Source organism: Rhopilema esculentum, chromosome 20 (genome assembly GCF_057945365.1).
Source record: "Rhopilema esculentum isolate cy_ngs chromosome 20, ASM5794536v1, whole genome shotgun sequence".
NCBI lineage: Eukaryota > Metazoa > Cnidaria > Scyphozoa > Rhizostomeae > Rhizostomatidae > Rhopilema > Rhopilema esculentum.
In genome coordinates this window covers 8377889-8392098 of record NC_142834.1, presented here as the reverse complement: position 1 = coordinate 8392098, position 14210 = coordinate 8377889, and the positions used below count along the sequence as shown (strand labels likewise).

At 33.6% G+C, this 14210-nt stretch overlaps 2 protein-coding genes across 3 annotated transcripts in view; both read right to left on the bottom strand.

Annotated features, from left to right (window-relative positions):
- The window catches only part of LOC148957849 (uncharacterized), a 42236-nt gene extending 32438 nt beyond the window's left edge, over positions 1–9798 (bottom strand). The window contains exon 1 of the mRNA XM_089114361.1: positions 8087–9798. Within this exon, the coding sequence (XP_088970487.1) occupies positions 8087–8234 (148 nt within the window). The 5' untranslated portion in view covers positions 8235–9798. The remainder of the gene's footprint in view (positions 1–8086) is intronic.
- Positions 1–14210, bottom strand: part of LOC135687151 (uncharacterized) — a 102080-nt gene that overhangs the window by 60418 nt on the left and 27452 nt on the right. The gene's annotated exons all lie outside the window — the stretch shown is intronic.

Sequence of the window (14210 nt, the reverse complement as noted above, 5' to 3'; positions counted from 1 at the left end):
CTTTAGATTCTATTTGGCAGCATAGTTCCAAGTAAGCGAATAATATCTATTGATTTTCGTGGTTACATGTCATGCTCCTCAAAGAGCCGTCTGCCAAGAAATTACTTCAACAATGCAAGGATCAATAGCTTCCTGTAAAATACCAGCAGTGACTAATCACTTAATTCTCCATTCCACAACTCTAGCTTGGGTCGAATCCTTTCATACAGCTTTATGGTTAGAGCGTGAAGTGTCAAAATGTTATGCAAGCAAGCAACCATGGCAATACCAGCCAATGCGTTTCAAACTTTGTTGACATCCATTTGAAGTTGTATACAACACACTCTTAATATAAATTGAACTTAATACCTATTGGAAATTTGTTTAATGATAGGCGACTTAAAATTTCGAATGGGTGATTGATTCTCGGGTGCCAAAAATAGAAATGGTGGGTAGCGTGGTTAGGCAGTATGTCCCGACAGCGCAGTGAAATTCTTGGGAAAAGTGAGGGCACCGGTCACCCAACACCTTTAAAAAACATACAGTAAACCGAAATTCAACTAAAAAGATAACTAATTTTGAATACGCAATTTGATGTTTGATAGTTGGTTTAATAAGTCAAAACAAGCTGTCTGGTCTCTTGTTTGGCTCAGAGATATGGCAAAACATTTAAATTATCGTGGTAACCACAGTAAAGATAAGGTTGTCTAAAATTCTTAAACGAACAACAACTTTCTTATACATTTTGCAAATCTGATTTGATAAATTTTTGGGTGTTCAAACCTGAAAATAATTATCTGATATTCGAATGATTGTTTTTAACTTAAGGTGCAACATCTCTACATATTTAGTTTTAACGCATCTATTCTTAGCATATGACGATTTTGAACAATCTATCTGCAAAAAGGATTCAAAAAGATCAAACTGCCCGTTGGGTAAAGTGATTGTATTTTACAAGGGAATTTCGCCGATATGATTATATAAGACAGCATTCTTTTGTGCTCAGAGGATCATTCGATGGGAGAATAATGCGCAGCGACAAATAAACCTAGACATTTCTACTGCATCTTGATGTGCTTGCTGGATGCTTCAATGGCAGCGCCACGATATGGCTACTTCTTCTGAATCCAAAAGTGATTAAAATGCTTTGATTTATCCTGAAGTAAACGAAATATGATACGAAATGACAGAAAGCACTTCGAAGCCTTAGGTCAATTATCTTCTAAAATTAACTGAAGGTAATTGCCAAAAATGTTTTTAATGATCAATTACAGCTAAATTAACAACTGTTTTATTCCATAGATCTTGAATGCAAACTGTGCTCAAAAATCCTTATAAAACATGTTTCCAAAATTTTTGAAAAGCAGTTTAACTAATTGCGTTGGCAAAGAAGCGTAAAATAAGGTATTAGAGAGAAAACTGGGAAGGTAAAAGAGGTATTGAAGAATAATTGGTTATGAATGAATGAGACTTCAGAAAAAGATTATGAAACAATAAATTTTAATGCTTTATAAAACAGTAAACTTTGAACAAAAATAGGCACGGAAAATTTCTAGGGCGCTCGAAGTAATTAAAAAATCTTCAATCACGAAGATAATAAACTAGAAAATATTCATTACCATCAGAACCATCAATGATGACAAATTTTTTTTGATACATCGATTGGTTTTTGATACAGTAAACCTTATGTTTAGTGTTCATGAAACGCGATCGTTGCCTGATGACCTCAATAAGCGTCTAACTCAAGGCAGCAACTTTAGAACTGTTCTTTGCATTTAATGCGTTTACAGCTCTACCTAAACGGCATCGAGCACTTTATGACAGGAGGGTAAACAACATGAATATGTTCATGATGTTTACGATATTCAATTTCACAAAGGATCTAACAACAGATCTTCATTGGAAGGAAATCTGTGGAGAATCGACGCCAGGTATGATGATTTCTGCAGGAGTCACTTCTTTCATGATTTTTACAAGGATCTTTGCCACTAAACATTTTATTACAAAGCTGTAAATTGACTTTATCGATGATAGGAATACTTCATGGTATTTCGTAATCACAGATAATTTTTATAAGTTGGTTTGTTAGATCAACCTTACTTCTGCATTCAGAAATGCCCTAATCAGGCTGCATAAGGTATCACTAACATACAATGATTTTAATTGAAAGATCGTAGAATGTTCAAATATTTTGAGATTTGACTAATGTATCATTAATTATGCTTTCTATAAAGATTTTCTTTATTTACAAACGCACAAATCTACCTTATGAGTTTTCAAAGAAAAATATCTGGCTGAATTGACAATTCTGATTTAGATTTACAGCAAGGTCATCCTACTAACGCCCTCCATCTTTGCTTTCATTGCAACGAGAAAACAGACTTTAGAAATATTAAGAAAAGAGCATACTGTTTCGCAAGATAAGCGGTTGTCAAATAATTTTAGGATAAACTGATAACTGAATAAATAATGTAAATGCCTCATAACTATCATAAACATTTGTGTAACTGAAAAAGAAATTTCATAATACAGAATCTATTTCAATTCCCAATCAATTCCAATTGATATTGGGCAAGAAAAAGATCATTTTTGTGCCACATCTTAACACATCCTGTTTGCATCCTGTTAATAAGACGAAGTTAAGCCTCTTTGCCTCGGGCAAAAAAGAATCCCAGTGTTAAACGTTTTCAATAAGAAACTAGAGAAAAAAACCTGGCTATACAACTCAAAGATTGTTCTTAGCTTGGGCTTCAAATTCACTAAATTCATAAGCAAATAACAAAAATACTAAAACGTAAAAAAGATAAGAAAATTTTAAGATCAAATTCTCGCGGAAAGAAAAAGTGTATTAGAAACCATTTGCATGGAATTGTCTGCATCAAAAGATCATCATTCGTGTGAATCAGAGCTTTTAACTTATTTCAGATAAAGTCAGATCCGGTGTTGAGCCATCTCGTCAAAACCCACGCGGGCATTCGATTGAAAGTCACGTTAAAGAAAATGGCATTACTCTAAACAATTTCATGTTATTTTATTCTTCACCTTGGCAATGCCAGATACCAAAATCCTTAATTTCATTCCCTTGTCTATCAAAAATAAAAAATAAATATTTTTCAGGAGAGAATTGTAGTATTTTCCTTTGCACCAGTATCCTGACTATTGTGTTTAAATTAAGATTTTGCAAAATTTTACTGCCTTTTAAACATTCTTTCCGATGCATGTACTTCATACTTTCCATTCCTGTGATGGGGCGATTGACACTACAAGATCAGTCTTTCTATCCTTTATTTATAATTTAAAACAAACTTTGCTGTAAAACCATGAAAAAACCAACCGTTTCACTTTACCAAATAAAATTTCGGTTTGGTTCAATATTTTCGAGCTATTTAGATCGAAAGATGGTCGTTTTGACGAATCAATATGAAGCAGAGTTTATTTTAAGGAATTTTTTATCACTGCACAAATTCAAAACTTTTAAAAATTTGGGTGTCACCTTTTGAAAATTTTCATGACCACACCCATTAAACAAAATGGATTATGAAAAATCTCGATAGGTTTTAGATACTGAACAAATTTCAAAGAGATTTTATAGATTATGATCACTGCTACTGTTATGTGTCTACTGACAGTTGCTTCAATTTTGTTTTTCAATGCCAAATCTCTTTATTTTAGTTACATCACTGCGCAAAATTTGAGTTACAATAACGATTTATTACTGCACAAATTGGTTATCGCTGCACGTTAAAATAAACCCTGATATAAAGAACACTGTCCAGGGTACTGTACATCTTTAGCTAAGCTTCTATTACGGCATTCAGCTGAAAATATAAGTCTGTGAATCTGAAATTATGAGATATCAGGGAAACTGTAAACTACTACTTATAGAGCTGTGTCCCTGTGAGCAACTAAGAATAGAACAAGGGTTTAAAGCAGCTTTACTACTTAGTTTCATACTCCTTTTTATGAAAGGATTTGCCTGTTATTAGTTCTGATACTTGATACAAAAAACAAAGTAGATGTTTAACTTGAGCTCGCAACCAACCAAACGAATAAACGGATTCAAAACTTTGACTTTTCCACACGAGCATCAAGCAAGATTCTTTTCAACCCTCGTGGTTCAATTTATAATTTCCTGACTCTTTCTCATAACTGACTTTGGATTGGCGTATGGACAGGGTTGTCAAAATCCACTTAAACTGGATTTTCAATTTAAGTCATGTCAGTTAAAAGTAGGTGCGGCAATTTAAAGATTCCGCAAAGACAAAGTCTTGAATACGTTTGAAAGAGTTAAGAAATGACTATTTAAGATCTGTCTGAAGTTTTGAAAGCTTTTAAAATTGGAATTATTTCATATGAATACCTATGAAGAAAATGCTCTTCAAATTGCAACAAGAAAAGCAATTTTGCTTTTGCGATGTCTTACCTTTTAGCTCACCTACAATAGTTGAGCGACAAGATAACAAAAGCAGTAGGCAAATGATAAACTTTTTAAAACTACAGAATTTCATTCGCTACATTTCTTGGCACACCACAACGATCTAAGGATATATTCGTTATCTTATAAAAGCTATAAAAGAATATAGTCCTTATGAAAGGCACAAAATATCTCTTAGAAACCAGTGACAGCCATTGCAAACATATATCCAAAACCAAAAGATCACATTGATTTTAAATGGTTATACTGATACAAAGATATCGTCGATCTTGGTATATGGTAAGTTCTGCCACGGAAATGATAAGTTGATGAATATTTCAGCTGTTGTTGTTTTTATAAGCAACAGTTCGTATTGAATCTTTGTTTGGTCTGAAATTTGTCTATGAGAGGTAAAGCTTTGAAGGAAATCAGATTTTGGTATTGTTTCAAATAATTGACAGTAGCATATCATGATTATTTTCAGCTGTTTTTGGTTCATCTTATAGTAAAGTGAGTTCCCAGAGAAAACGAGGTATTCAAACTAGTATTTAGATAATTACGGGACAGATAACGAGGTAACCCTGATCAAACATAGATTTGATATGGCAATAAATAGTTGAGAAGAATTTTAAAAAGGCTGCATCTCTTGATTATAACTAGACTGTCGAGTGTTTGAATACAGAACTAATACAAGAATGAACTTTATAGAAAATGCAGACAGTGAAGCCGCGTTCAATTGTCAATTTGGAGGCACTTTTTATAGGCACGTTATGATTATACTCTCTCACACTGCCTCGACCTTTCATGGATAAACTTCTCAAGGAAGTTGTTTAATAAATAGGAAACAATAAAGCCTTATTGCTTGAACATGTAGAGCGTGTAGTGTCAACTGGAATAGAACGCAAACTAATTGTGTAATACAGACTATTCAATATAAATAGCCAAATGATTATTATATCTAAGCATCTAAACATATCAAGCTTCTATTGGATCATCGTGCCTTGAAGTAGAATATCAAAGCGGCTGATAAATTATTTGCAGCCTTGTTTTTAAGTTGGGAAGAGGACTAACGATAAATTGCAACCTACACAATCCGCAAGCACGCGTTGCAGCATCAAGCCGTTCACTCAAAAAAAATTAAGAATACTCTTGCAATAGATAGAATAAACTGATAAAAATTACCAGCAAACTGTAACCGCCAAATTGCTACAAATGAAACATCAAGTACAAACTTATCAATTTGCGTGGACAAAGATCATAGTTTGGACCATGGGAATTTTGTAGACAAGTTAAGCATAAATGTGTTTCATTTTTGTTATATCGCTTTAGTAAGAGCCCGGCCGACAATGCTTAGTTGAAGTTTAAAGAGAAATAGAGCAACGGGACTTTACATCTGACTGAGCAGCGTTTGAAAAAATATTTAAACACCAAACAGTCAGATAGAGTGATAAACATGCTACGAAATTCCTTTACTTTTCTCTGCGGTTCATTTTCGACGTTTGACAAAATACTATGACCATTCATAACAGAGTTATCCTTTAGAACAAAACTGATTTAAATCAAATAACTCTTCAGTTATTGCTACCTCTATCGAGAGTAAATTCATTACAATTTCATCAAAATCTACAGATCACTGATCGTTAACTGCAGTAGCCGTTTGGATTATAATAATAAATAACAAACGAAACAATTTTTCGACAGCGTATAATTTGTTACTGTTAGAGAAAAAGGAGTTACCTCTTCGGTAGCTTAATTGAATAAAAAGGACTTTTCAAAAAAGAGAAGTTGTGAAGTGATCTAAAAATGAGCATGATATATTGCATATTAGAGCCACCACAAAGATTGCTAGCATCAAAAGCGCTTCATATAAACTATTCCAACAAGGACAGGCGTGCAACAGGAATATAGGCAATTAAGAATTTGAGATAGATTCCTACTATGGTCCTTGAGGTTTTCGAAGAGACTCAATTAAACAGCAACATGCAATAGAATCGATTAGGACATATATGTAAGAGATAGAAAAATATCAAAGTGAACAGGCAGCCAATCAGATTCAAATTTGAATGCTTAGTTACAAAAAGGTTTTGATTAAGCTGTTTAGCAAATAGGCTGGTTGACTTGTGATCAGGTCATAGCTTGAAAGCATAAAATCTTCATTTTATAGAAACTGGTGTAAAAGCGATTGCGAAAAACTAACGTTATATCATAGAACATTTTCTTGATAACATAAAGAATGTCTTAGAATGTGTGCAGTTTAAAGCATGGATAGAGGCAATATTCACTGTTATTCTCATTGCATTTGATTTTGTAAAAGTCTTTAAAACAAAGAAAAATTGAATAACTTTCAAAGATAACAGCGTCGAAAGCATGATATGGCATCATTACAATGCGAGAATGAGTAGAACTATACTGAAGTTTAAAAAACCATTTCGTCTAAATATTTAAAATACAGAGTTAAGAAGCTAATAAAAATACAGAAAAGATATATTTGTCATTATTCAAATATAAAACACGTGTTTATATAAGAGATCTATAAGCAAGCCCAGCTGGAGTGATTTAAGTTTAAGAAGGGCCAAAAAAGTAAAAAAGGACTTTTTATATATATATATAATTGTAGATCTATAACGATTATGTAGCTTTCAACTTTCATCGTAAAGAAATGATCTAATTTCCTCACTTTGGAAATTAACGTTTACTGGGTTGCAAGAAAGCATTTAAAAGTTTATGCTAATATAAAGAACTAAACCTGAAATGAAAGTGAAGAAATAAAAATGACATGATGGAACTAATTCATTTATTCTTCTTTGATATTAATGTTGTAGAAAAGAATTAGCTCTTCGTTAATGCACTTAAAGAACTGACCTGGAGTGATCTGATACTAAGACAATTTGCACTGGCCATTTCAGCTTCAAGTTAAAATAAAGTTATAATAGAAGAGGGGGTTGATTTCCCCTGTCGAGTTTTTTGGCAAAGTTTGTAAAGAATGCAAAGCAAAAACGAGACTGAGGTTCGCAAATCTGTACTTGTGATGAATTGGAGATATTTTCAAATGTTTTATTCCTGCAAAAGTCCTTATTGAAGGTCGCATAGATTGTAATGAGTGCTTTGAAGGTTATGAGACAATTTCAAAATATAGCTGTAGCAATGATGGAATAAATCGATAACTTGAAATGCGCTTAAAGAATTTCGGAGCATATATAGGTAAAATTGAACCGGCATCTCAACTTGGGCAATAAGATTTTTAAACCAAAATCTTTTCTAAACCAAGCGATTCTCTGTCTCTATCTTTTCACAAAAATAACAGTTCGATCAATCTTAATCACTTTTTAGGGATCCAAATGCGCTTTGACAAATACTTTTGCAATTACTTAGGTATTTCAAGAAAACGGCATAAGTGAAGTTTTATTTGTTTTCTATAAATGGTTACGGAAAAACAGCAAATGGATCTAATGAAAGTTTGGTCAATAGTTATGTGTTAAATAACACAATGTTTGAACATGTTCATCATGAATGCAAATAGCAGCAAAGAGCAGTCTACTGGAGATGTGCCAGGTTACATTGAAAAGCGACACATATAACTGCGTCAAGCTGACATAGCAGAATGTGTGACTTGCCTATGGGTTATAAAGCGCTATGGCTTAACAGACTTATATCATAATTGAAGAACAACAAAGAAAGGGAAAGCTAACTCACTTGCGTTGAAGATGTTCCCACGAATCTGCAGCCATATTTCTGTTGCAAATTCAAAAGGGACAGGGTTGCAAAGTGCTCGCGAGATCAATGAGCCGTTACCGCTCGCCTCAGTCTCTGAGTAGCTCGCAGGAATGTAAACATTATACATTTGAGACAGAGTTTGGCTATGACACCGAAGGAAGAAAGCAAGCAAGCATTGAATTCTGTTAATTGTATCAACAACATATAGATGCAACTCACCAATTACAGGAAGAAAGTCGCTTCGAAATAAGTAGTCTCACAACGCTAGGTAACAAAAACTCGCGCCAAAAATCGGTGAAGTTACACAGAAGATAGCTGCCTGACTTGCCGGTAAATTTGGTATTGTTTGTTACTTCTTGTTGAACTTTCCTGTAAGTTGCAATATTTTCTCACTAGCGCGAAATACCTTTCAGCGGATTAACAGCAGCTTAAATTCATGTGTCCACTCTAAGAAGACATTTGCAATGGTAGACAATTTCCTCAGTTAACACTGATCGCTTACATAAGTAATTATTCCTAATTGGCCCATACATTGAAACAGTTACTGAATGCCCATCAGAAATCGGCTTTCCCATTTGTTGTTTAAATTTTCCATTGGGTATGTTCAAATAAAGGCTGAATTTTCCTTACAATGTCAATCTTTTGTAAACAAAGAGGGCCAAGATCTTAAAACTTTGAGACATGAAATGTGAAGGATGAGTGAATTTATTTATAACTAGTACCAGTGACCATACCTCTTAAGAAACATCCTTTAGACCAATACTTTGAAAAGCAAAAAGAAGTAAAACAAATAAAAGTGTAAAGACAACAGGATTTTAAAGACAACAAATATGCTTTAATGTCCAAATTGTGATACAGGGACAATTTTACAGCTTTACAGGGTCATTCATAATTATAGCGCGCACAAACCGTCATATACATTTACGTTGCAAACATAATGGTAACATAGACAGTCAGCGTGCCTATATCCTAACTAACAGCATAACATTTGAATGAACGTAGGTAAAAGAAAAGAGCCCATGCGATAATTTAAAGGTACTTTAACGCTAAAGCTTTACATTTTTGCCTTTGAGAGCTTGCGAACGAGGCTGACAGGGTGGAAATACGAGAACTGCATTGGAAGTGATTTTGTTAATATTCCAGTTTCCTAAAATATCAGAATTAACTGGAGTGGAAAAAAAATTTAAATAGCTCCTGTTATATTACATCTGCCAAATCTAAAGAATTTTTACTTTCCTAACAATAATTCATCTATGAGAGTTGTTTATAATGTCGCCCGCCATTTTAGGATTTGAAAATTCACAAATAACCACAAGGAAGGCGGAAAATAAGTGGCAAAGCTGCATAAAACTAATGTTTTTCAAGATGACGGTAATAAGAAGTTGAATATTGAATGAAAAAGGATAGGCAACTGTATTTCTATTTCACAAATAACACGAAGCCTGAAATAATATCGAATATTGGTAAAATCGGTTACCAAGCTTTAGATTCAGCTTATCTATCTAATGTGTAGCTCTGATATTTGTGGACAAATATCAAAGAGTTGTTTGGAGATTCAAATATGATAGTATCAAATAATAAAAAGTATCAAAATACTAAAAGCATAAAGAAACATAATAAAGATATAGAGACTTCAACTGCCAAAATAAGAGCAGAAAGAAATGAGAAAATAAAAATCAGTAAGTGGTAGAAGCTTTCATGATAAAGAAGCTTGAACCAATTTAAAAATAAAATGCATTGAGACATCTCCCTTACTTGGAGCAGGGTGGTTTAGTGTTAAGCATAAAGTTTTATATAAAAGGTCGAACCAAGAAAGATTGTTTTTTTCTCTAGAAACACAGTATGCAGAGAGAAATCTAACATTGCAAGTATCCTGGGCTGATAAAGTCCAAGTTGATTTATTAGTATCCATCCATATATCCATGATTTATTCTATATGTATCCATATATCCAAGTTGTTAGTTTGTGCATAATTTGAAAAATGCACAAAAAGTGTTCTTTAGAGTAAGAGGCTGTGCTCATTTTATCAATGAGTTTCTCTGATCTTTGATTAGATATTTTTCATTTGATTGTTTTCTGCTTTGAGTAAAACAAACAATTATAACAATTTTTTAAAGAGACAAAAAGACAATTTATACACCGTTATAAGACCTATTTTGCTTATCACTTTCTTTCTATAAATAAGTTACAAAGCAGCAACAACTTATATCTTTTAAAAAAAGTCCTTGCTTGATCTTCAGGTGAGTTCAGCAACTCACTGGCTTTTTATTTATTCGATTATAGCACTTTATTTCCGTCTATAGAAAGATTAATAACCCAAGAAAATGAAAAGTTTTCTTTTCAATAACTTTTTTGCAAAAATAAAACATAAAAGTTCTCGATGATTCAATAGATTTATATTCTGAGTTACAATATAATCAAAAGAAATGATAATAATAAAGAAGAGAATATTTAGATAAGTTAAATAAGTTAAATAAATAAATTCGCTAATTTAAGGGTGATATATTGGATTGTGTGCAAGAAGGAAGAACCGCAGGATAGGCTGTCCGCTGGATTCTGTGAATGTTGCAATGAGCATAAATACGAAGATAAAACTACCTATATTGGATTTGTGTCAGTACAAGCATACAAGTATGTTTCAACTGTCAGAGAATTAAGAGAATGTCAAATTTATAAAAAGAAATTAGTGATACTTCAATTACAATATACCTAAGAAAATATCGAATAGAAAATAGATAAAAACAGATAATGAGAAAATAGATCAAAAAATCTTTGAACAAATGTCACCGTGTGAAACAAAATGTATAAAACGAAATGGTGCGATGGGGAAAATGAGTTATGAATACCCAGAAACAAATGCCACGTGGAAACCTGCTATGAAACCGCCGCTTAAGTTCATTCAAAAATGAAAAAAATTAAAGTAAAGCTCTCTTTCTTGTTTATTATCAATGAAAACCATAAGAAATACGAAAAGAAATTGAACTACAGTCAAAGATCGACGCGTGAAACCACGATTTCCTCTTTACCAGGCAACAACCAATCTCGAGCAAGATCTCATTATCATTAGTAGAAACACTCATTACAAGCCTAAGCTCATCCTTTTTCTTGCCCATCTTTTATTAGAGAGACAAATTAGCGGCAGAGTTCAAATTATAATGCTTTCTTACCAAGGAAGATTTAGTTTAAAACTACTTTGAAACAGTCATTTTAAAGTATGGTATCAACAGAAAATATTGACCGAAAATAAATGAAATGACTTAATTGATAGTTAACCACGCACAGCTGCCTTGCAGATAGACCCATAGTCTGTCTTCGGTGAAAGAGAAAAGGCCTTTTTAAAAGGAAACCGTTCATTTTCTAAAGTATATGACACACGGAAATCTAGGATAAAATCGTTTTCATATAAAAATGTCAGAAAGCAAGATTTTTAGCAGGGTCTACTTTGATTTAAATCTTCGGCAAAGATATAGCAAAATATGCAGACAGCCATGACAATAAATGATAGTTATGAAAAATGAACAAAAGAATGGCTGCAATTTTCCCTTGCATTGCTAAATACTGAAACAAAAATGGGCATTCTATTATCGTAAAATGTTCGTCTATCTTAATTGAAACAAAGAGCTACAAACAATTATCTGCAAAAAATCACTTCCGTACAGAGATGGATGTTTTATAAATAAACTTAATCAAATGATTACCATGAGTGCAATTAACAAGAACACCTCTGTGTCTTTGTAAAGGTCCACAGCCAAACCTGGTGTGGTTTGACTTTGACGCCGTTGCCATTGTAAGGAGCCTCTGCCTTCTTGAACTGGCGCTGTTTGCGACAAAAATACCAGCACAAAAACCATCAATAGCTGCTCCACTAAAGTACCATTGACAATAGACCCGCTTTTAAGGACAATCAAAGATCTACCGCTGATAGCATCGACTCAAAGGACCAGCTTATCCCAGCGACAAGAAACTGACAAAAAGACCGAATAACCAAAGTGGTCCAAACACAGTCCCCAGCACATAATCGAAAGAGACAGAACAATAAGTGAAGTTCACAGGAGAGCCAGAAGTGAGCGGGACTTACACAAACAAAAGGTAGACCAATGAGAAAATATCAACGAGTAGTCAAAAGAAAATACAAAGAAAAGACTAAAATATCTTTCATGGCATGTGTTTTATTGATAATGAAAACCATTATGAGCCTAAGAGTTGTTCACTGAATCACTGATAAGGTTAGTGCTTAAGATTGTAAGAGCCTAAAAAGGATTTCATGTCGCCAAGGGCACTATTTAAGCAGTGAAAAGGTAGGATAAGTGGCTGCAATGAAACATGCCGTTGTTTGATTTTGGAATTCGCTCAATGGGGGTCGGAGTTTAAATCTTCAGGCTTAACAGATGTTAATTGTTACAGATATAAATTAAAACATAATTATGAAAATCTTAAACCCGAAATCCTAATCGCTACAAGATAAGACTAAATGGTCAATTGCTCTCGAAATGTAAACAATTAAAGAAACGCATCAATAATATTGAATTTTGTCTAGAATTGTATCTCAGTATAGAATCCGACGATTAGACAATCGGACAATGTTTAACGTTGACAAAATATTAGTGACCAAATCGTTTTAATTCTAATAAGACTAGACTTTGTACTAACCGTCGTAACGTCGTGATGGTTTTTGGAACACTTGTGTTCGCAAGGATCATGTTATGTCTCTCGTTTAGCAAACAATATCCGGCAGGCTCTTTATTAAAATGATATACTAACATAAACGCAACCATCAAAGATTGAAGCAGGACAAAATAGATGCATTTGTAAGGATTACTAACGTGTCTGAACTGAATGGTCTTGGTCTTTCTTTGCTAGAACAAGAAACTGGTTGTGGTAGTGTAATCACTGAAACTATCCAACATATGATATTTTTGATTGAATTTATTAAAAAATAGCAATTGAACGAACCAAAGATTGCAAAATTTGAAGCTTTGGCTAGACAGATTGCTGCTACAAGGCTGGCAACAATGATTTTGGCACTTAGACACTTTTTCATCAGACAGCATTCTTTCGTCAGATCAAATGAATGACGGAACTCATTACATCACCGTCAAAAACAAACTAGAAACTTCAGACCCGAAACGAAGCTTTACATAAGGCATAATATTATGTTCCGTACTTCTATGGAACACGAATCTAAAAGCAAAAAGCTTTAAGAACTCTTTAGTGGCTGATTGGATGAGACAATACTAAGTTAGTAAAAAAAATATATGAGCACTAGATGGTCTTAGAATGATAAATAGATTCACACTATAGAGCGAATGTGGATATAAGTGTGTGTATAATGAGAAGTCTCCTTTTCAAACAGCTTACACATAACAAGCAGCTATATGTTTGTCGTTAGATGCACGGAGACAGGAAGCAAATAGTGTCATATTTCTTTGATTCCGTAAAACATTATTATGTATAAACAGATATATTTATCTGAAGCGTAATGTATTTGTTTCTACCTAGCATCCGAAGGTAGTTTTAAGGACAGTGAGAAACTTATGCTTATCGAGCAGTGTCCTGTCCTTCCACTCGCTGTGACCACACCTCGTGATTCCTACGCCTGGAATTACAGAGAGCGGAAGACTGATGGTGGCATTAAGCGTGAAACTCGGAATAGCAACTTAGGGCCTTCCTATTCTATACAAGAAATCTGGTTTTTCAAGAGAAGTTTGCATTACAGTAATCAAGAAACACCTTTATAGAAACAGTAAAATTTTTCCAGGGCTTGGATTCGCACTTTAAGACAGGCTAGTTATCTGAAATTATCAAAGTGGTATAGGGAGTTTCCATGTAGCCATCAAAGACTTAGGTTGTGCAAGAATCACTATCTTAAACGCCAACCTCTAAAAAGTTTTAGATAGAACAATTGTTGACATTACTATTCAAACTTCAGTTTAACAGATAAAAAAGCTTAGAATGGTAGAAAGTTCCAAAAGCAAGATTTGCACAACCAAAATTCATTGTACAGAGCGGACATAAATAAGCAGCGGCATCGACTTGGTGAAACTTTACATAACGTAAATGCCAACAAAGCCCAAAGCAATTATGTGCTAATTACACACCAAAT